General features: G+C 49.6%; 1 protein-coding gene across 1 annotated transcript in view; it reads right to left on the reverse strand.

Moving 5' to 3' along the window:
* FBP1 (fructose-bisphosphatase 1) overlaps positions 1–16,507 on the reverse strand; it is a 32,550-nt gene extending 16,043 nt beyond the window's left edge. The window contains exons 1-2 of the mRNA XM_012461960.3: positions 16,103–16,507; positions 235–397 (exon numbers count right to left, since the gene is read on the reverse strand). Coding sequence (XP_012317383.2) covers positions 235–397; positions 16,103–16,272 — 333 coding nt within the window. The 5' untranslated portion in view covers positions 16,273–16,507. The remainder of the gene's footprint in view (positions 1–234; positions 398–16,102) is intronic.
* Between the last annotated feature and the right edge of the window lie 5,378 nt (positions 16,508–21,885).

Genomic DNA, 21,885 nt, shown 5'->3' on the forward strand with positions numbered 1-21,885 from the left:
ATAAGTCCATGGGAGTCCACTGGGGAGAGGGCAGTGTGAGCCCCGGCAGTTCTCAGGGAGGCGCAGGGAGGATTCAAGAGCTGGCAGCAGTGAGGAGGAAGCTGTGGAAAGACCACAGGAGGGACCTAGGGGGACTCCCAGAAACCCAGCTCAGTTAAACAAGTGGAGTCAGTTATGACGCTGGGAAGAAAACCAGTTACATTCAAGCCCTTGACGGGGGAAGCACAGACCCACCCTTTTCTCCGGTTCCACTATTATGGCATGTTTATCTTCTTCTGACACGAGAACACACGTGGCAAAGGATGACTTTAACATGTTCATGACCAGGTCATTGGAGAGGACATCCAGCTTCTTCACTTGATCACCCGTCACGTTGGTAGAACCAGCAATGCCATAGCTACCAGGGACAAAAGCCACAAAAAATAAGCTGTGACCACTGGAATATGTAGATGTGCCCATGAACCCACCAAATGTGAGTGTTTGTTAAGATTTAGAAGAAAGGGTTCGTGTCCTTTACAGGAACATGGATGAAGCTGGAAACCATCATTCTCAGCAAACTAACACAGGAACAGAAAACCAAGCACCGTACGTTCTCACTTATGAGTGGGAGTTGAATGATGAGAACACAGGGACACAGGGAGGGGAACATCATACACTGGGGGTGTTGGGAGATGGGGGGCTAGGGGAGGGAGAGCATTAGGACAAATACCTAATGTAGATGGTGGGTACAGCAAACCACCATGGCACACGTATACCTATGTAACAAACCTGAATGTTCTGCACATGTTTGAACTTAAAGTGTTTTTTAAAAAGATTAGAAGAAAGGAAGGAGGACACATGGCTTGGGAGAACAAGGCAGGAAGGGCGGTGGTCCCTCTGGACAGACCCTCGAGAGGAGGAGATGCTATCATCTGCCTCTTTACCTCAAACCTGTCATGGTGCCTGCACACCTTTGTGGTTAAATCAGTGTTTCTTAACTTTGTTTTCATTATGGTTCCCCTAGGAAGCTTTTTAGAACATTTTTTCCTCACCATACAGCCCCAAGAAAATTTTTAAATCTGTTCATTGTAGTATATTTATTAGTGCTCTCTACATAAAAAGTTTGAGAGTGTTTTTGGTTTTGCTCACAAAGAACCAATGTTGGCCCCCAAAACGCAGGGGTTAAATGGCGCGGTGGCTCACGCCTGTAATCCCAGCACTTTGGGAGGCTGAGGCGGGTGGATCACGAGGTCAAGAGATCGAGACCATCCTGGTCAACATGGTGAAACCCCCGTCTCTACTAAAAATACAAAAAATTAGCTGGGCATGGTGGCACGTGCCTGTAATCCCAGCTACTCAGGAGGCCGAGGCAGGAGAATTGCCTGAACCCAGGAGTCGGAGGTTGCGGTGAGCCAAGATCGCGCCATTGCACTCCAGCCTGGGTAACAAGAGCGAAACTCCATCTCAAAAAAAAAAAAGAAAAGAAAAAAAGAGACTCAGCAACCAAGGAAGCCTGGGTCGGGGGAACCCAAGCTGTGAGCCAAGCCAAGGACCTTTATGGCTTTATAACTAAAAAGACCCCAAAAGAAACAAAGACTCAACTGTCCCCACCACCTTATTTTATAGAGGAGAAAACTCAGACCCCAAGACTCCTGTGGGTCTCCCCACAAAGGCAGGGTGGAGGGGAGATGCTGCCTCTGACTCCCAGGCCAGGGCTCTCTTGGTGACACCGTGGACCCCTGGCAGGAGTCCGAGGGCATGGAAATTGCGGGGATCCTGGAGTTTTCACTTTTTTTTTTTTTTGAGATGAAGTCTCGCTCTGTCACCCAGGCTGGAGTGACAGTCTCAGGAGCTAGCTCCAGCTGTCTCCTCCGGCCCACCTGTCGGCGCGTTTCCACCACTCTTGGCATCATTCCCTTTCCAGCCTGCAAACCACGCCTCATCCCACCAGCCCTCTTCCTGCTGCTTCTCTTTTCACCCATCACTCCTGTTTCATGAATGAAAGACCAAGACGTCTCACGAGCTTGGAACTGGACCCTGTGTCTCTGGGCTTTCAATTCTGTTTCCACATACTCTTTTTCTGACCCCAATGGTAAGGCCAGGGCTCATGGAGGAAGAAGGCAGCCAAAACCTGGGAGGCCAGAGGGACTCGGCAGGGCCCACCAGCCAAATGCAGCTCCTTCAGGGGCCCCAGTAGCAGCAGCGCTCTGTCCTTCCCAGTCTGAGAGCTCTACTGTCAAAGTCACTTCTTTATTATTTTTTAAATTTTTATTTATTATTTATTTATTTATTTTGGAGACAAGAGTGTTACTCTGTCACCCAGGCTGGTGTGCAGTTGGGTGATCTCGGCTCACCGCAACCTCCACCTCCCAGGTTCAAGCAATTCTCCTGCCTCAGCCTCCTGAGTAGCAGCTGATTTTTATACTTTTAGTACAGACAGGGTTTCGCCATATTGGTCAGCCTAGTCTTGAATACCTGACCACATGTGATCTGCCTGCCTCAGCCTTCCACTGTGCTGGGATTACAGGCATGAGCCACCATGTCACCCCACTGTCAAAGTCACTTCTGATTCCAGAGGACAAATAGCACCAATGGACAAGTAGGAGGGCTTCAAGGCAGAGGCCAGGGCTGGGCCTCAGCTCCCAGGCCCACTCACCTTCTCTGAGTCACCCTTCCTTTTGCATGTGTCCAAAGAGGGAATTGAGGTCCGTCCCCATGTCATTGCATGAGATGACATACACAAAAGGCTTAACACTAATGGGCACAGACGGACAGGGACAGCTCAGGGACTGGGGTGGGGGCTGGGCAGAGAGGCCAAAGGCACTGGACACGGATGAGGGACTGAGGCAGGTACAGAAGGAAAAGCCTCTATCATGCTTTGGCCCAAGTCCCGTCTGCTCAGGCACTTTCCTCAGGAACACTCAGGCCATGGTCTCTTTTACTCAAAAGCTTCCTAGACAGCTGTCTGAGTGCTCATTTATTCCACAAGTAGTCTCTGGGGACCTGCTGTGCACAGGGAGCTAGCTGTTCTAGGTGCTGGGGTTACAGTGCAGAACCCAGTAGATAAGACCCCACCCTAATACAGCATATTCTATTGGGGTGAGACAAACAAGAAACGCATAATGAAATGTTTTGGAATGAAAAAGGGATGTCAGATAGTGGCAGGTGCTCACTGTCATAAAACACAAACAAGATGACAGGAGAGGGAGATGAGAGGAGAGACGGTTAATTCAGACGGTCCGGAAGATCTCCCTGCAAAGGGGGCATTCAAGCTGAATGCTATTTTGAATGTTTTTCATAAGAATGGGAGGAAATGGGCCTGCGCAGTGGCTCACACCTGTAATCCCAGCACTTTGGGAGGTTGAGGCAGGTAGATCACCTGAGGTCAGGAGTTCGAGACCAGCCTGACCAACATGGTGAAACCCCGTCTCTACTAAATATATAAAAATTAGCTGGGCATGCTAGTGCATGTCTGTAATCCCAGCTACTTGTGAAGCTGAGGCAGGAGAATCCCTTGAACCCAGGAGGCCGAGGTTGCAGTGAGCCAAGATTGCGCCACTGCACTCCAGCTGGGCAACAAGAGCGAAAACTCCGTCTCAAAAAAAAAAAAAGAATGGGAGGAGATGAAAAAGCCCTAAAGGAGCCCAAATAAGTCAGCTAGTAATGACTCCAGAGAAGAGCTATATGTTAGCAATTTAGTCAAAGGAAACAGTAAGTTCATTTTTCACATATTTCCAAATGGAGGGGAGTGGGTACTATGTGCACATTTATACAAGTAATTTTGTAAAGCTTGAGGTCTTTTTCTTGTAATGCCTGGATCCAGGAAGCATCTAAATCCAGAAAGAGGAGACCCAGGGGAGAAAGTCCTTGTAAGGCTGGCTGTGATTTGTGGTACTCCTGAGCTAGCCCCGCCAGCCAGGGAGAGACAAATTGTCCCATAACTGTGTCCCAAACACAGGGGCACCATGACTTGTTTCATGAGATCAAATGAAAGTAGGCTATTTCCTGTTGCTCTGGACTGCGTTTTCCGAGCTTGCAGACTCAGCAGTCGGCCAGATTAAAGTGAGGAGCAACTTCTGTTGCCCTAGATCATGTCCTGGCCTACGAGGGGTTACAGTTGGTGTCCGGAGGGAGACTTGGCAAACCATGACCACCAGCCAGGCCTCCCCACTGCCACTCCAAGAGTCTCAGATGGCTCCTACCCTTGGCACACCAAGGAACCAACACAGAGAAGCCGAGGACCACAGAAGTGGCACACCCTGTTCCCGATGGGAGACCTGTGGGGCCACACAGCACTCTGCAAGGATGCATGGCACAGGGCCCTCAGCACCCGCACGGACAGGGCCACCTGCATCCACCAAGCCACGCGGGGCCCTCACTGCCTGCACGGACAGGGCCACCTGCATCCACCAAGCCACGCGGGGCCCTCACTGCCTGCACGGACAGGGTGATCTGAGTCCACCAGACCACACACAGCCCTCCGCACCTGCATGGACGGGGTCGCCTGCATCCACCAAACCATGACAGGCAATGGGCTCTGCCTGCTTCAGGTTTCCATGACACCACTGGGTGGTGACAGATGTGTTAAGCTGGTTCCTGCCCCTTTCTTGGGAATGCCTCTTTTCTTTAATCCCCACGAAGCGTCCCTCCCCTCTTCTAGCAGGAAGGACCCTTCTCCAGCTATCCTCCAGTTGTCTTTGAAGCATAAAAGACACGTGAAGATAGATGACTGTGGGCCCCTCCAGCTCAGTGTCATGTACTTTGTAACTTTGCTAAGACACCTTGCGGGAAGGCTTCTCCTGATTAACCCAGGCACTATAAAAACCCTCCAGAAAAGTGCAGGAAAATGATCCTAAGGTGAAAACAGTGGGTCAAGGGAATAAATTCCCCAGCTGCCAGCCAACAATGCTGCCACGTTGACGGCAACGATGTCCAGTGTGCGTCCTGTCCCTGGATCTCCTCCGAGCTGAGCTGGCCGCACCCTGTGCTGCTCACACCGCCCTGCGTCACTCCTGTCAGGGTTGCATGGCCACAGTGAGCAGTCAGGGCCAGACGCAGGCTCCAGCCAGCCTCCCGCATCACAGCTCAGGGACCCTAAGAAAGGTTCAGATGTCCCTGAGGTAACACATTTCCAAGGGTCAATGAAAAGCCACAAGCAGGCAAGGCCTCTGTGATTCTGACAGAGGAAACAAGCCCTCAGAAACATGCCCGAGGAGCTAATTAGCTGAAGAGCACATGCAGTTTATTTTCTCCATAAGCTTTTAGAAGTCCCCTTAGAAATAATAAATGTCTGCCTGCTGATCAGTCATCATTCCTCAAAGGCCCTGAAGGACAGAGTAACAAGAGCATTCACTCTATATTCCAATCACCACCTAGAGAAGTCGGGGTCACCTGCCTAGAGTCAATAGCAGGTGTGGAGCTCTGGTCCTGGCAAGACAGTCCTGAGCCCTAGACAATGCAGTGGCTGCAATCCCCGGCCTGAAGTTCTAGAAAGACTCCAGGAGAGCCCAGCGGAGTCGGAAGCCCGTCCTGCCTTGGAAGGTGTTTCCAGGAGGCAGCTATGAACCAGAGGTGATGACACCAAGTACCCTCAATGGGACGCGAGTGGAGCCTTGCACATACCACCTGGCTCCCTTCTAGATCAGCTCCCAATTTGCCACTCTCTGGGGATGGGGTAAGGCAGCAAATGAGGCTGCAGGGATATGGGAAACCATCACACAACCCTGTCCAACAAAGCCTTCCCCAGCCCAACTGTGCCTTACAGTAGGAGGGAGAGGAACAGCTGAAACAGGGAAGACATGGGCTGAGCTGAGTGAGCTGTGAGCCGCTAGGTTAGCTCCCTTCCCCCACCTTCCTCCCCTACTCCCTGCTTCCCCCGCTGCCAGAAAAGGAGTCAGTAGCAGTCGGGGGCTGATCATGCAGTGGCAGGGAGGGCAGTTTTGACTGAGCCAGTGACTCGATCTGCCAGGGAAATGTTTTCTGAATAAAAGTATCACAGAGGTGGCCAGGCATGGTGGCTCATGCCTGTAATCCCAACATTTTGGGAGGCCAAGGCAGGTGGATCACTTGAGGCCAGGGGTTCTAGACCAGCCCGCCAACATGGTGAAACCCCACGTCTACTAAAAATACAAAAATTAGCCAGGTATGTTGGCACATGCCTGTAATCCCAGCTACTCAGGAGGCTGAGACACAAGAATTACTTGAACCCAGGAGGCAAAGGTTGCAGTGAGCCGAGATCACGCCACTGCACTCTGGCCTGAGCCACAGAGAGAGACTCTGTCTCCAAAAAAAAAAAAAAAGTTCTCACAGAGGGGAAAGGAAACAGTGTGAGGTTTTCTCCACCTTTTCTGTATTGGGCCTAAGAGAAGAAATGCCAGAGCATACAGAGGAAAGTGGCCTGAGGCCTCCCTTGGGAAGTAGCAGGCAAGTGAGAGAACGGGCACCTGCTGGGGCCAGAGCACCATTGGCTGCTACTTCGGGCAACAGAATTTAAATGCCCCACACATAACAAGGAGGCCAGGCCGGCTGCATAGAACCCCAGAGCCCCGAATCAGGGCACAGCATTGCACAAATGTCAGCTACTTCCAGGCATGTGTGAATCAACAGTTGGCTTTCAAACCATAGCCAAAAATCCTACGGCATGCTTTTTTTTTTTTTTTTTTTTTTTTTGAGACAGAGTCTCACTCTGTTACCAGGCGCCAGGCTGGAGTGCAGTGGCGTGATCTCGGCTCACTGCAACCTCCACCTCCCAGGTTCAAGCAATTATCCTGCCTCAGCCTCCCGGGTAGCTGGGACTACAGGTGCGTGCCACCATGCCCAGCTAATTTTTGTATTTTTTAGTAGAGGCAGGGTTTCGCCATGTTGGCCAGGATGGTTCTGATCTCTTGACCTCATGATCCACCCGCCTTGGTCTCCCAAATTACTGGGATTGCAGGCGTGAGCCACCTTGCCTGGCCTAGGACATGCTTTTAAATTACACTGTTCCAGAAGACCCAGATATTTGATTTCCATATATCTAAGTTGAAGCTGAGATTTTCCTGAGAATAGCAAAGAGAACAATGATGAGGAAACACTAATTATAACTTATACTATATTTATACATACTTTAAAGTCTCGTTCCATGTTTTATCTTGATTTAAGCTTATAAAACAAGTATATAGTTACATGCAATCTATTGGGTAATTTTAATTAAAGGTTTTTTGTTGTTGTTTGCTTGTTTCTTTGTTTTGAGACAGAGTCTCGCTCTGTCACCCAGGCTGGAGTGCAATGGCATGATCTCGGCTCACTGCAACATCCGCCTCCTGGGTTCAAGTAATTCTCTTGCCTCAGCCTCCCCAGTAGCTGGGATTACAGGTGCCCACAACCACACCTGGCTAATTTTTGTATTTTTAGTAGAGACGGGGTTTCTCCATGTTGGCCACACTTGCCTTGAACTCCTGACTTCGTGATCCACCCACATTGGCCTCCCAAAGTGCTAGGATCACAGGCGTGAGCCATCGTACCCGGCCAAAGCCTTTTTTTTTAATATAGAAAAAGCAGAGCTGATTAGCATGGGTCCTGTTGGGGCCCCTCACAGATCCATAGTCAATAAATAGACACAGCTGTTGATCTGGGGGCATCTTCCGGAAATAAAACCACGGCTGCTTGGAGGAACTAATTTACCTCTCAAGCCTTAGCCCAGAAAATGGAAACCCGTTAACTGATTTAGGTGGTTAGGCCAGATAATTAAAGAAATGAGGATGGATCAGAGCCCAAAGCTGAAGACACCAGCCTCCAGGAGATCCTCCATGGTGCCGGGAGCCTGGAAAATGTGTGCAGGAGTGAGACACCAGCATCTGTGACATCGCATAACCCCCGCTCCTGGGGATGGAGTGGGAAGGGTCTATTCTCTTAACCACCACTGAGAGAGGACCGGGAGAGCCCATAGGCATGAAAGCATGACCTTTGTGGATGGGGCATTGTCTTCATGGCCTTAGGAATGGCCCACTCTCTTCTAGGAGCTGCTGGGAGGGAGGGCACAGACAGGGCTGCCACCCCTGGAAATGCCATCTAAAACCCTGATCTTAGAGGACTGGGCCCAACCTGCTTTGTACAAGAATGCTAAGAGTGGAAGGCCTCTGAGCTCTGGCAGCTCACCCGTTGGGCCATTCTGAGGACAACCAGATCCCACAAACAGCACTCCACCCGGGACATTCACAATTAGAAACTTACAGGCAGCCTGAGGTTTTTCTAGTGAGGTCTGAAGAGAAGTCGCAGGGCACCGGCTAAATGCTGAGTGTATTCTCCGAGGGGACTGAAACTCTTGCATAAACATGGCACATCTGAATGTGCCTCTGGAGGAAGAAAGACCTACCAGTTCTTGAGCCTGGAAAAAAGAGTATTTTGTTCACCATGTATCCTTAGCACCTGGAACAATGCCTACACATAGTAAGTTCTCAACGTGAATGAATGAATAAATTTAGAGGGTAATAAAAGGATCCAGGAATTGCTAAGATCATAAACTCCATTAGATCTAGTGGTACTGGTAATGCCTGCCTGCATAACCTCTACCATCCAAGACTCAAAACCCCTCCAGATTAGCATAGCTCCTTGGTAAAAGTGTGTTTGCTGTGCAAACTTAGCATTAGACAAATGTGTTGGCCTTTCCCTCCACCCAGTTCATCAGGAAACTAGAGCGTAATGCTCTAGTATATAGAGTATAGTCCCAGGCTGGGGCTCTATACTCAGCTCTGCTTCATGCTCAGCATCCTGGGAAAGTCACTTGGCATCTGTGACCTCTGGTTCATCTGCAATATGGGAATGTAGTGTGTCTGCTTCACAGTCTACAGAGAGGGGGATAACTGAGTTGATACAGGTAAAGTGGTCAGAAAAGTGTCAGTGCATAGGCAAGTGTGCAAGAAGTGTTACCATTCCCACCTCTAACTCCCTTGGCATCACATGACCATGCGGAGAAGCAAGAATTCAGCACCAGAAAGACCTGAGTTCAAATTCTGCCTTTGCTTCGTACTGGTGATGTGACCGCCATCAACTTGTGCAAAGTCCCTGAGTGGCTGTTTCTGGCCAGGTTTGTGGGGATGTTGGATAATGCACGTGGTGCACCTGCTTCACAGCACTCCCCACCAAGGCAGACACGTGGCTCTTAATACAGCCCCGCAGGCATCCACTAAGTAAGCGTCGGTTGACTTGGAGGTTTGGGGGAAGGGGAGGTATCTCTAAACCAGTTTTGCAGGCAGTATCTTGGAGGATGGCCAATATGGAACTGGAAAAAGAAAAAAAGTGCTCCAAGTTTACATTTGATAAAATCTCACCGGCGATATTATTTATTTGAGATGTTCTTGACATTTCGCTTCAATTTTACTCAAATTAGTTTGCCCTGCAGCCCAAGTGGGAAAGCACCAGGCAGGGCTGAAGCCTCTGCGACTGCTCCCTTTCCAACCCCAGAGGCACGAAGGAGCTCTTCCTGGAGTTTGGGGAGCAGAACTCAACTCGAGAAACTGCCTATAATATCTCTTCTTTACTGTAAACCTCACGAAAAGCTTAAAAAGCTCTTAGTTGTTTTAGTCCATATGATGTGGAACATCTAAGAAGCCTAAGTTAATGTGCCAGTACTTTGAAATCCTTGGAAATTTTTATTACATTTTAGCATTGTTTCCAAGTTTGCAAATGGTTTCTAAAACAGAAGGAACCATTTCACAGCCATGGAGTTTGTGACATTGAACATGTAGATTGGTGAAGATTGGGGGAGGCGGAGGCTGCCTTTCACAGCACCTCTAAAGCACTGAAGGACACAAGGATTGGAGCCAGAGGCTGCCAAAACTAAAGCCCTCGAGGGCTGCCTGGATCTGCTACTTAGGCCCATCTCCTCCCGAAGTCCCTGTGACTGAGCAACACGATTGCAGCAGCAACACTTCACACAGCACACAAAAAAAAACAGACTCAGGTTCAGAACACCTGGCTCAACAAACAGAGAGGGAGATTATTACTTAATTCTTATCACTAAAGTCAAAGGTAACACTGGCTTGTTATTGCTTGATTTCGTGGTAATCAACCATGGAACCTTGGCTGTTGCCCAGCTGGGAACATCCAAGGGTTCAGAAATACATTGAAGAAGAGGCGCTAGTGAGAGCTGCTTTCAAAGGTCACAGATACTCGCCTTTGCTTACATGCACGTGGGCCCAAATGGGCAAACAGGATGGCACATGGCTGGCTGCGCTTCTTTTACAGAAATGAAGTCGCAATTCACTCTTTGGTCATGTGGAGAAGAGAATTCAAGAAACATAAAATAAATCTGGTAATGTTCCTAAAAGATTAAAGTCAAAAACTACAAATTTGAAGATAAGCCTAAACATGTATTAGCTGACCTGTCATTCTAAAATCGGATCTGAAGCTCTTTATTACTTCTTCTGTCAAACAACTGAGAGGACCCCATATGTAAAAGTAACTCTTCTGAACACAACATGAGTCTGATAGGAGGACATTTCCTGCAGCCACTCTTGGGTGCAACATTGTTGTAATATGTAATGTGCTAACCTGGACTCTCTCCCTGCTGATCGCATGCAGGCTACTACTGCTAAGGAATGAAGAACAAAATATTCAAATAAAAGTTTACCAAAAAACATAAAATAGCCTTCAGGAAAACAATGATATTAACAACATTGGTACCGAATTAGTGAACTCCATTCATCCTCATATAATTCTCTGAAGTTGAAAAAACAGCTGTCTCCATCTTACAAGTGGAAAAACAGGCTCAGTGATGTCCCATCAATGGCCCAATCCTCACAGACATTGAATGGCAGAGCCAGGTCTCTAAGCTCGGCTCCATCTCGCTCCAGAACGTGCTCTGAAGCCCTGCACATTTCTGTTCTGCTGAACTGGTCCAGATCTCCTCCTCTTTTCTCTGCCTCAGGGCAAGGGTGCCAAAACAGGCAGGCACATCCAGCTAGACAGCATCTCCCCACAGATCACCCTCTAACATCTCAAGTTCAGCATTTCCAAAAGGTTGGGATCATCTTCCCTCCTTCCGCGGACTCTAAAAGCCAGCTCCTCCTTGTTTTTGTTTTTGTGATGTTTTGTTTTGCGGTGGCACAGCTCTGCTCTCAGTCATTAGAACCAGCGATTTCAGAACCTCCCTCATGGCCCTTCTCATCTAATCCATGCTCAGACTTCTTCCAAATCCTTCCTCTCCCCTCCACAGCTGCAGCTCTCTGGCTACTCAACTCACACCTCCCCCTTCCCACTGCTTTTCCCATATCCAACCTTTCCCTCTTCTACTGTACTTCTAGCCACACCTCCAGATTTGTCTTCAATCACACAACTGCCCCATTCAGAAACCTTCCAAAATCTTTGATCTCTCCCTTTGTATACCCCTAAAAGTGTAAAATGTTCACCCTTGTCATTCCATGCTTCCCCAATGAACGAACAATTTCACATCCATGAAACACCCCACCATGAGTACTCCAAGCTCTGGTCAAATCGAATGGGTAACTTTTCCAGAAACACTTTCCTACCTCAGGACACCTCCCTGCGTGACCGCCAGCCTGAATTGTGGCCCCACCTCCAGGACTTTTGCTGCCCTGTACGTGCCCATTCTTGGCGCTCCAGTCCTTTGCTCCGAATTGTATTTTTGGCACCTCTATGAAAGCATCTTTCAACACCTCTATTGTGTATTCTAAGTGATTATGACAAATATTTTTTCCTACAGAGTAAGCTCTGTGTTGCTTTCATTTTCTAGAACTTTGTATGTGGTGGATGTTCAGTAACATTTTGTTAAATTGAATAAAATCAGTGAATTCTTCAGAAGGTGATTTGGAAATGGATACAAAGGGAAGTCAACCGCACAAAACGAAAAAGCTTAAGACACCAGAGGACCACTTTCTCCCAGCGGAATGTCAACAAAGTGGACAACACTCAAATTTGACAGTGGAACCATGACTTCATCTGCTTGACTTCAGGCTGCAGACCGTTCTTCTGGATCCGCACCGTTTCTCTTTTCAGAGCTGATTCAGGAAGCCAGAATCCCAGAGCGAAAGCTCACAGGGCACACTTGCCAAAAGCAATGGCTCCTTGGTATCTAAGCTTGAATTCACATCAAAAATACAGCCTGGCCAACATGGCTAAACTCCATCTGTACTAAAAATACAAAAATTAGGCCAAGTGTAGTGGCTCATGCTTCTAATCTCAGCACTTTCGGAGGCCGAGGTGGGTGGATCACTTGAGGTCAGGAGTTCGAGCCTGCCCAACATGGCAAAACCTCATCTCTACTAAAAATACAAAAATTAGCCAAGTATGGCGGCTCACATCTGTAATCTCAGCTACTAGGGAAACTGAGGCAGGAGACTCACTTGAAGCCGGACGGCAGAGGTTGCAGTGAGCTGAAATTGCACCATTGGAGCCTTGGCAATAGAGTGAGACTCCCATCTATAAATAAACAAATAAACTAAATAAAATCAAATACAAATACAAAAATTAGTTGGCCATGGTGGTGCACTCCTGTAGTCCCAGCTGCTTTAGATGTTGAGATGGGAGATTGCTTGAGCCTGGGAGGCAGAAGTTGCAGTGAGCTGAGATTGCACCACTGCGCTCCAGCCTAGGTGACAGAGTGAGGCCCTGTCTCAAAAAAACAAACAAAAAAAGTAACTAATGGATGAGATTTAAGGTTTGAATTTTAATTGATTTCTAAAAAATAAAGAAAGAGATGTGTGGTGTAGCCAAAAGAGCCCCAAGCTGGGGTTCCTGAGACCCCAGCCACACGCCAAGTCACCTCATCTTCCTTGGTCTCTGGGTCCTCTTCTGTACAAGAAGGTGATAGGCTAGGTGACTGTTGAGTGTCTCAGTTTAAAACTCAATGTTTCCGTGAACATTTTAATAAAAGCAATGAATGTTACTACAATAGCAACTTTAGGCTGACAGACAGCAAGTGAGAGAACACCAGTCTCTGTGCTTAAATTCCTGATGTTTCCATAATGATCATGGGTAGCTCCCTAAACTGGCTGCAGTGAGGTTCCTGCAGATCTGCAATCACCCCATCCCCCTGGGTACGTGCTCTTCGAGGTCCAGTCTTCAGCACTAACAAGCTCTTTGCAGGCCTGCTCGTTTTTCATTTCAGATTTCAAAGCCTGGACTAAAATGTACGTTGGAGGCCTGACTTGAGAATCATGCTACCTGCCTGATAACATGTGATACTGAGAATGGCTGAACGCTGAACTTCCCACAGGATCAGCTCGGCATCCAGCATCTAGCCCTCCCTGTCAGCTACCCCAACAACCAGGCATGGACACCAGTTGCAAGGGTACAGCACCGTAATACCTAAAGACTAGTAAAACCTAAGTGCTCCAAAATAGAGAAAAACCTCAATAATGTGTGCAGGGGAGCAGCACACAGCAGTTAAAGAGGAGGCAGATGCAGATGTCCTGACTGTTCCTTGAATAATGTTAAATGACAAAGTAAACTACAGAAACTTGTGTTGAGTGTGATCCCATTTTGTCTGCTATTTGCTTATAGGCATATGTAAATATGTGTTCCTGTATAAACTCATATGAGTATAAAAAAGTGTCTGGAAAAATAAGCAGTAAATTATTTACAGTAGATACCCCGTGGGATAGATATGGGGTGGGTTTCACTCTTCCCTTAGGTTCTTTTGAATGGTTTAAATTTTTGTCAATGAGTGCAACATGATAATATTTCTTTAAAACCTAGTATTCACAACTATCTGGTATAAAAGTATACATATCTTCAAGGCACAATGGCCCATACCTGTAATCCCAGGATTTTGGGAGGCCAAGGTGGGCAGATCACTTGAGCCCAGGAATTTGAGACCAGCCTGGGCAACATAGTGAAACCGCATCTCTACTAAAAATACAAAACCCATCTCTACAAAAACAAAAAAATTAGCCAGCATGATGGCACATGCCTATGGTCCCAGCTACTGGGGAGGCTGAGGTGGGAGCATCAATTCCGCAAGGGAGGTGGAGGCTGCAGTGAGCCATTATCACACCTCTGCACTACAGCTTGGACAACAGAGTGAGACCCCATCTGAAAATAAATAAATAAATTATACACATATCTTATGTAGCCAAAATTAGCATGCTACATCCAGGCCCCACCATCAATATCTCACTATCCGAGGTCCTGCCAACTAAGATTACTTAGAAAGTGGGACACCTCAGGTCGGGCGCAGTTGCTCATGCCTGTAATCCCAGCACTCTGGGAGGCCGAGGCGGGCAGATCACCTGAGGTCAGGAATTCAGACCAGCCTGGCCAACATGGAGAAACGCTGTCTCTACTAAAAATACAAAATTAGCAAGGCGTAGTGGCGCATGCCATAATCCCAGCTACTCAGGAGGCTGAGGCAGAAGAATCACTTGAACCCAGGATGTGGAGGTTCCAGTAAGCCAAGATTGCACTATTGCACTCCAGCCTAGGTAAGAACAAAATTTCGTCTCAAAAAAAAAGAAAAGAAGAGAAAGAAAGTGGGACACCTCAAAACATATCTTGTATTTCTGAGTCTCTCTAGAGGTATGAAAGGTACTGACACATTTTTAAAACAGTATCAGACATGACAAGCCTTCTTTTTTTTTTTTTTGAGATGGAGTCTCACGCCGTTTCCAGGCTGGAATGTGCTGATGCGATTTTGGCTCACTGCAGGTTCCACCTCTTGGGTTCAAGGGATTCTCCTGCCTCAGCCTCCCAAGTAGCTGGGATTACAGGCACCTGCCACCACGCCCAGCTAATTTTTGTATTTTTAGTAGAGATGGGGTCTCACCATGTTGGCCAGGCTTGTCTCGAACTCCTTCCAGTGATCTTCCTATCTCAGCCTCCCAAAGTGCTGGGATTACAGGTGTGATCCACCACGTCCAGCGGACAAGCCCTCTTCTTAAAATATATCCGTGGTCCTCAAAGGCAGTTAACACTGTGAGCCACCTATTCTAGCTGTAAATTAAAGTTTAAGTAAGATTTCCCCTGGGTATGTTTCTAAAGCAAAGAATCCTTAGGAATGTATTATTAAGAGGGGCCAGAAGTGACAGTAATGGAGTCATCACCTTCCTTAACATGCCTGCTTAATATCTGAAAATAAATGTGATCGTACAACTCCTTTACACAAATTACTTCTGCCAATTCTTACTGTAGAATCAAAGCCAGACAGCCTACCAGTAAGAAAAGGAATCTAGATTTGGGGATGGGGGGCGGAGGAGAGTTTTTTAAAATGGAGAAATGCATTCTGAACCAAAGTAGCAGGATTATATTTGTTCAGGTCAGCTATGAGCATCAAGTGCCATTTTTATAGCGTACGTAAGTGTGGGGAATGTTAGAAGGTGTATGTACAATCTGAAAACCCAGTTATCCTTCAGTTAAAGTGAGGATCAGTTAGCTAGAAAATACCTGTGCATACCAGCACAAACCAAAGGATGTTGTGTGACTTACAAAAAACCTCACAAGAAGGGGTCCTTTGAGTCACCACACCCCCTGACCCCTTGCTACTCACAATGTGATCAGTAGACAAACAGTATCTGATGGGCGGCACCCACCACAGGAGAACTTCTTAGAAATGCACAATCTCAGGACCTTCCTCAGAGCTATGGAAAGAGGGTGCACATGTTACCAAGATCCCAAATGACTCCTGTGTCCAGTGACATTAGAGATGTACTTCACGGCTCATTCAAAACCATTCTACAACTTTTGAGCTATCCACTAACTGGGTGGAGGCTGCGCACACCATCATTGCAGATGGGTAGGGGTTATGCGGCTCTGGATGTTTCCTGTTTCTGGCGGCATGACAACTGTCCCAGCAAGGGGCAGCCCACGGGAGCGCCTTTGCACACGAGCCCCGCTGCTCCTAAGAGCTCTGGACACACAGGCGACCTCCTAGCCTGCTCGGGGTGAGGGAGCACTAGCTCCTAACAGGTCTTGTTTAGGGTCAAAGAGATACTGAATTAGAAACCTGCCTTGGGACCCCAAATCCAGAAAGAGTGAAGGAGGAGAGAGGGGCTACCAAACAGAGAGAGAGAAGCGCTCAGACTTCAGACGGACAGACAGAGGCTGACGACAGGGGGACCAGGGGGCCCAACGTTGGTCCGCCGGGCGAGCTCCCCAGGCAGACAGACAGACAGGACGGGGCCCGACTCACAGGTGCGCGATGCCCGCCTTGCGCACCGCGGAGGAGATGGCTTTGACGGCCGTGCAGAGTGAGTTTAGCAGCTGGGTCAGCTCGCCCGTGCCGCGGGCCTTCCTGCCCTCCTCCATGACGAAGCGGGTCAGGGTGCTGACATCCGTGTCGAAAGGTGCCCGGTCTGCCATGCTGTAGCCGGGCGCGCGCGGAGCTGCAAGTGCGGGGGGCGGGTGCAGGTGGCAGGTGCGGGGCTGCAGGTGCGGGCGGAAAGAGAGGGTGGCAGGCACCCGCTGCAGGTGCGGGGCTGCAGATGCGGGCGGCAGGTGCGGGGCTGCAGGTGAGGTCAGCGGAACCTGGCAGGAGGACGGACAGACCGACTGCAGCCCCGAGTGTACGCAGCGCTCGCGGTGCAACTGGGCCAGACCGGGCGCGGGCGGGTGAATTGGGATTAAACTCTAGACGCAGGATCAGCCCCCCGCCCCCAGGAACACCCTCGCGCCCCGCCTCCCTGCGGCCCAGACCGCGGCTCCGCCCGCTCCGATCCTCCGATAAGGTCAAGATCCTCCCAGCCGTCTCCCAACCCCCGGCCCCACGCACCCTGCCGCCCCTACACTTCCTGGGCTGTCGCCCCGCCACCCCTCCGTGCCCGCCACCCACACTGTGGAGCGGGACTTGGGCCATCAGTCGCCACTGGAACCCTGACAGAGAGAAAGCTGTGACTGTTTCCTCCAAAAACATAAAACGGAAGTTCAGAAAGGTTAGGTAACTTGCTCAATGCCACCAGCTAGGCAGCGAAATCCCCAGCCAGTCCACGTGGCCTGGCTTTGGCGCTGCAGCTTCCGCCCCGTGTGGCTGTCCGCCCGCCCCCTGCCCAGGCCCTGTCCACCCTTCCTGGCCTGTCACCTGGCTCTTCTGTCCCCACTAGGAGACACGGATTCCTCGTTTCTCACCCATCCGAGGGCCCACGTCTGAATCCTCAATCCAGGCCTCTTCTCAAGATTCCTAGATTTCAAGAGCTATTGAGGACTTGAGTTTCCAAGATGTGAGTCTCCCGGGAAAGCGGTGACTGACAGAGAGTTCCCGGCTACCACTGGGAGCCAAGACCAGAGGGCTCCACAGCCTGCATCCTGACCCCCCTGCATCCTGACCCGTTGGATGCTGATTCACGAGCAGCATGTACTGAGCACCTGCTGTGCTCAACACTGTCCTACCTTCCGGGGTGGAGCCTGATCAAAACAGACAGAACTCCTGCCCTCTTCAAGTGTATGTTTTCACAAAGAAACAGCGAAAATAAATAAATAAACAATAGATTAGTTTGTTACATGAGCCATAAGTGCCACAGAGAAAAACAAAATAGGAGAGGAAGACAGGGAATATGGAGGGGAGAAGAGGGTGAGCAGAGGTCTCAGTAAAAGCTTCCCTGAGAAAAGGTTATGTGAGAGCAGCGATGAAGGATGCAGCCCAACAGTGGAGATGGAGAGGAGAGTGTTTTCCTCACTGGGAGAGCCAGTGCACAGGCCCTGGGGTAGGAGAGCATGTGTGAGATTCAGGGAATGGCCAGGAGACCAGTGGAGGTGAAACAGTGCTAGCAAGGGGGCAAGGCAGGGGAGGTAAGGTCCACTTGGGGGATGCAGGGGTGAGGTCTGGAGGGCCAAGTAAGGTTTGACTTTGACTACGAGGAACCCACAGGAGAGTTTGCAGGAGAAGAGAGGCATGATCTACCCTGTGTCTTCATACTCTGGCTACTGTGTCAAGATCAGGCTGAAGACAGTGCCCACCAGGTTACTAGGAGATAGTGAGTCAGGTGTTAGCAGTGGAGGTGGTGGGATGTGGCTGGATTCTGGACATATTTTGAAGGTAGAACTTATGGGATTTGTTGACAGATGAGATATGTGAGAGACAGGAGTTTGGGATGATTTAAGGTTTGAGGCCTGAGAAACTAGAATGAGGTTGTCCTCAACTGCGATGGGAAACACTAAGAGGAGTGTGTGCTGGGGGCGGGACTGACAATTAGGAGCTAAGTGTGGGACCTGCTAAGTTTGAAATGCCTTCTAGACATCCAAGGCAATGTCAAGTAGACAGATTTATGCATCTGCAATTCAAAGGAGAGATCTATGTTCCAAGTATAAATTGGAAAAGCCAACTGGGAAAACCAACCGAAAACCAAGAGATGGGACGAGTAAGCAGGATGAAGAAGGCAAGTCAAGCCGGGCTGACCCACGTGCCAAGTGCTGTGGATGGGGCAGGCAGGACGAGATCTGAAAATTGACCACTGGATTAATCATGGAGACCTGGGGTGCAGACTCCTGTGCCCAGGGTTGTCAGATGTGGCAGCACTGGATGGGGGAAGGTGGTGGTGCCACGAGGAAAGACTGTGACTGTCTCCTCAAGGCCCCAAAGGGGACTCACATGCCCGGCAGAGAGAGCTGATCCTTTAAGGGTCTTTTTTAACCCTTTGTTCCTCAGGCAACTTTTCAGAAAGAAACCCGTGATATGGGTGGATCACGAGGTCAGGAGTTCGAGACCAGCCTGGCCAACGTGGTGAAACCCCATCTCTACTAAAAATACAAAAATTAGCTGGGTATGGTGGCCAGCACCTGTAATTCCAGCTACTCGGGAAGCAGAGGCAGGAGAATCATTTGAATCCGGGAGACAGAGATTGCTGTGAGCCAAGATCGCGCCACTGCACTCCAACCTGGGTGACTGGGCAAGACTCCCGTCTCAAAAAAAAAAAAGTGTTTGCCTGATTACATGAGTAGAGCCAACTGTTGTTTTCATGTGAACAGATGCAAGAAAGTTCCCTGGCCATCAAAAGGGGCTGGAGGGATGTGGGAATCGGCAGCTGAGCCTGTATTTGCCTGGTATGCAGTGATATTCCCTCCATCATATTGATGGATTGTGATAGCTCTCTTCTGGGTCAAGATGCGTAAAGCCCATTACCCAGGTGTTAGCCAGAGACAGAGGAAGGTGCAGGGTGGGAGGAAGGCAGCCACCTGGCATGGGTTCCAGGCCTGTAGGATGGCCCCTCCCACCTCCATCCACCACCCTTGAAGAGCTGCTTCTTGCCACACACCCCAACTTCACACAATATTGCAAATTCAAGTGATGTGAGCAATGTTACCACACATGTGCATGTGTGTGGTGTGTGTGTGTGTGTGTGTGTGTGTGTTTTGAGATGGAGTCTTGCTCTGTCGCCCAGGCTGGAATGCAGTGGCTCAATCTAGGCTCACTGGAACCTCCACCTCCTGGGTTCAAGCAATTCTCCTGCCTCAGTCTCCCAAGTAGCTGGGATTACAGGTGCCCGCCACCACGCCCAGCTAATTTTTTGTATTTTAGTAGAGACGGGGTTTCAGTGTGTTGCTAGTCGCTAACTCCTGAGCTCATGCAATCCGCCTGCTTCGGCCTCCCAAAGTGCTGGAATTACAGGTGTGAGCCACCGTTCCTGACCACCACATGTGTAACACTCTAAATAATGCGAAAAAGCAGTGGTGATGCATTTCCTCACCTGGCTCCCATGATGAGGTCATGTTGGAGGAGAGCAGTGGAGAAGTGACAGTCTAGACATCTCTGTCCCTGCACCAGCCACCCTCCACCCAGAGCTGGGCTGCTTACTTTCCCTCTGTGGGGGCGGTTACTGCCACAGGAAAGAAAAACCAGCCAGGCACAGTGCTGCTCATGCCTGTGATCCCAATGCTCCCAGAGGCTGAGGCGACCGCTTGAGCCCAGGAATTTAAAAAGCAGCCTGGACAACATAAGGAAAACACTGGCTCTACAAAAAATTTAAAAATTAGCCAGGGGTGGTGGCACATGCCTGTAGTGTCAGCTACTGGGAAGCTGAGGGAGGAGGATCACTTGAGCCCAGGAGGTCAAGGCTGTGGTAAGCCACGCTCACACCACTGCACTTCAGCCTGGGCAATAGAGCGAAACTGCGAGACTGCATCTCTAACAAAAAGACACGTGGTGCATGTGAGAGGGATGGCAGCAGCCTGGTCCTTCCTTAAGCACAGCCCCCAGCTCCTGTGGCCTTGGGGGCCTGGTGCTGAAATGAAACAGCAAACATCTATTTAGCGCTGGCTAAGGGTGCAGCACTTGCCCAGGGCTTCAGAAGCAGCCTGTAATCAACCCAGCACCTCTCAGAGTGGCTGCTAATCAAACCCCTGTCTTTACAGATGAAGGGACTGAGGTCTTTCAACATCAAATAACTTGTCCAAGGCCTGCAGCCAGGCAGGAAGTGACAGAGCCAAGACTCAAACCCCCTTCTGTCTGATTCCAAACCCCATATTCCCAATGACTTACTGGTTCTCTGCTAAGTGGCAGTCTCCCTTCATAGACTGGCGAGGCTCTGAGCCCACCTACAGCAGCTCTCTGGAGCTACTTCTGCAGCTCACGTTCATTCATTCTTTCACTCAACACATTATTTTTGAACACTGCTGTATGCCAAAGCCACACCACCCGCTGAGGTTGCAGTGGCGACAGGACAGACACAGCTCAGTCCCCTTGAGGCTTATATTCATTGTGGGGGAGATAAGAAACAAAATCATTTAACCAACAAAGACACAAAACCGTTTCAGGAAGCAGAGTGCTATGAAGACTGTAAAGCAGGATCAGGAGGTTAAAAACTCAAGACCTTTCTTAGGAAAGGACCTTTGATCAGAGACTGAATAGCAGAGGGAGTGGGGAAATGAAGAGCTCATAGAAGAACACACTGCAGAACAGGCAAGGCGGTGGCAGGTGCAGAGGCCCCGAGGCTGAATGTGCTGGTGAATTCAAGGATCAGCTGGGAGAAGGGGGAGTGAGGGGAGAGCCACAAGTTGGAAAGTGAGGTGAGGACAGATTATGAAAGGCCTCCCAGCAAGTCTCTCGGGTTCTATTCACGCAGCAAGAAGACAGGGGAGGGTTTTAAGCTGTGGAACCACATGACTTACTAAACAGTGTGAGAATGGACCGTAGGTGGTCAAGAGCTGAAACTGGGAGACCCAGCAGGAGTCTGACCCAACCTGTACTTGATTGGCAGTCAGATATGTGAAGCCTGCTGTCATATTCCCCATACATCTTTACTTCTCCAGTTCAAGATTTTCCGCTCCGACAACCGCTCCTCGTATGGAAGGTTTTGAAATTCTTCCCTTCCTGCTCTGGACCCAGTGGTCCCTTAAAGCTCCTTACAGCCCCATGCTCTATTCCACAATTCTACCCATCTGCTCCACCTCATGCTCCAGGGATCTTTTCTCCTAGGAAACAGCTGTATTTTCTCCCCCTACTGATAGTATTAGGAGCAGGCTGATGATTGCAGCAGCAGGACGGGGCAGAGGGCAACTGAGCCATCATGTAAAGAGCTCAGCCATTCCTGCCGGGAGCTCTGACACTAAGATGAACCTACAGAGTTGTCCTGAGTTGGGGCAAAGAAGCCCAGAAGTTAGACCTCCAGGCCATCATGTCATGGGCTATCGGCTGTCCTGGGAAGGGGTACGACATGGGAGAGGTGGCTGTCGTCAACAGAGGCAGTTCCGAAGAAGACCAACAGCTGAGCACTGCCCGCCGACAGCAGTCCCAAGAGTTGGTGAGCCACTTCTTTGTCCTTAATGAGGAGCCACCTGGCATCCCACAGCACCCAGCCTCAAGCACCCAACCACAGCAAGGAAGGCCAGGAACTGCGGGGAAGCAGGGTCTGTCTCCGCATGCCTCGGCTTTCCTTTCCTCTGTGTGGCACCACTCTCAGACACTCTCGTCCCTTGAAGTCCCATGTATGGCCACAGGTATTCCCAGCACTGTGCTCTGTCAGCCCAGCTTCCCTCCAGTTCCAG

The sequence above is a fragment of the Aotus nancymaae genome, unplaced genomic scaffold, assembly GCF_030222135.1.
Source record: "Aotus nancymaae isolate 86718 unplaced genomic scaffold, 86718_ANA_hifiasm-v0.15.2.pri h1tg000041l, whole genome shotgun sequence".
In the NCBI taxonomy this organism is placed as follows: domain Eukaryota; kingdom Metazoa; phylum Chordata; class Mammalia; order Primates; family Aotidae; genus Aotus; species Aotus nancymaae.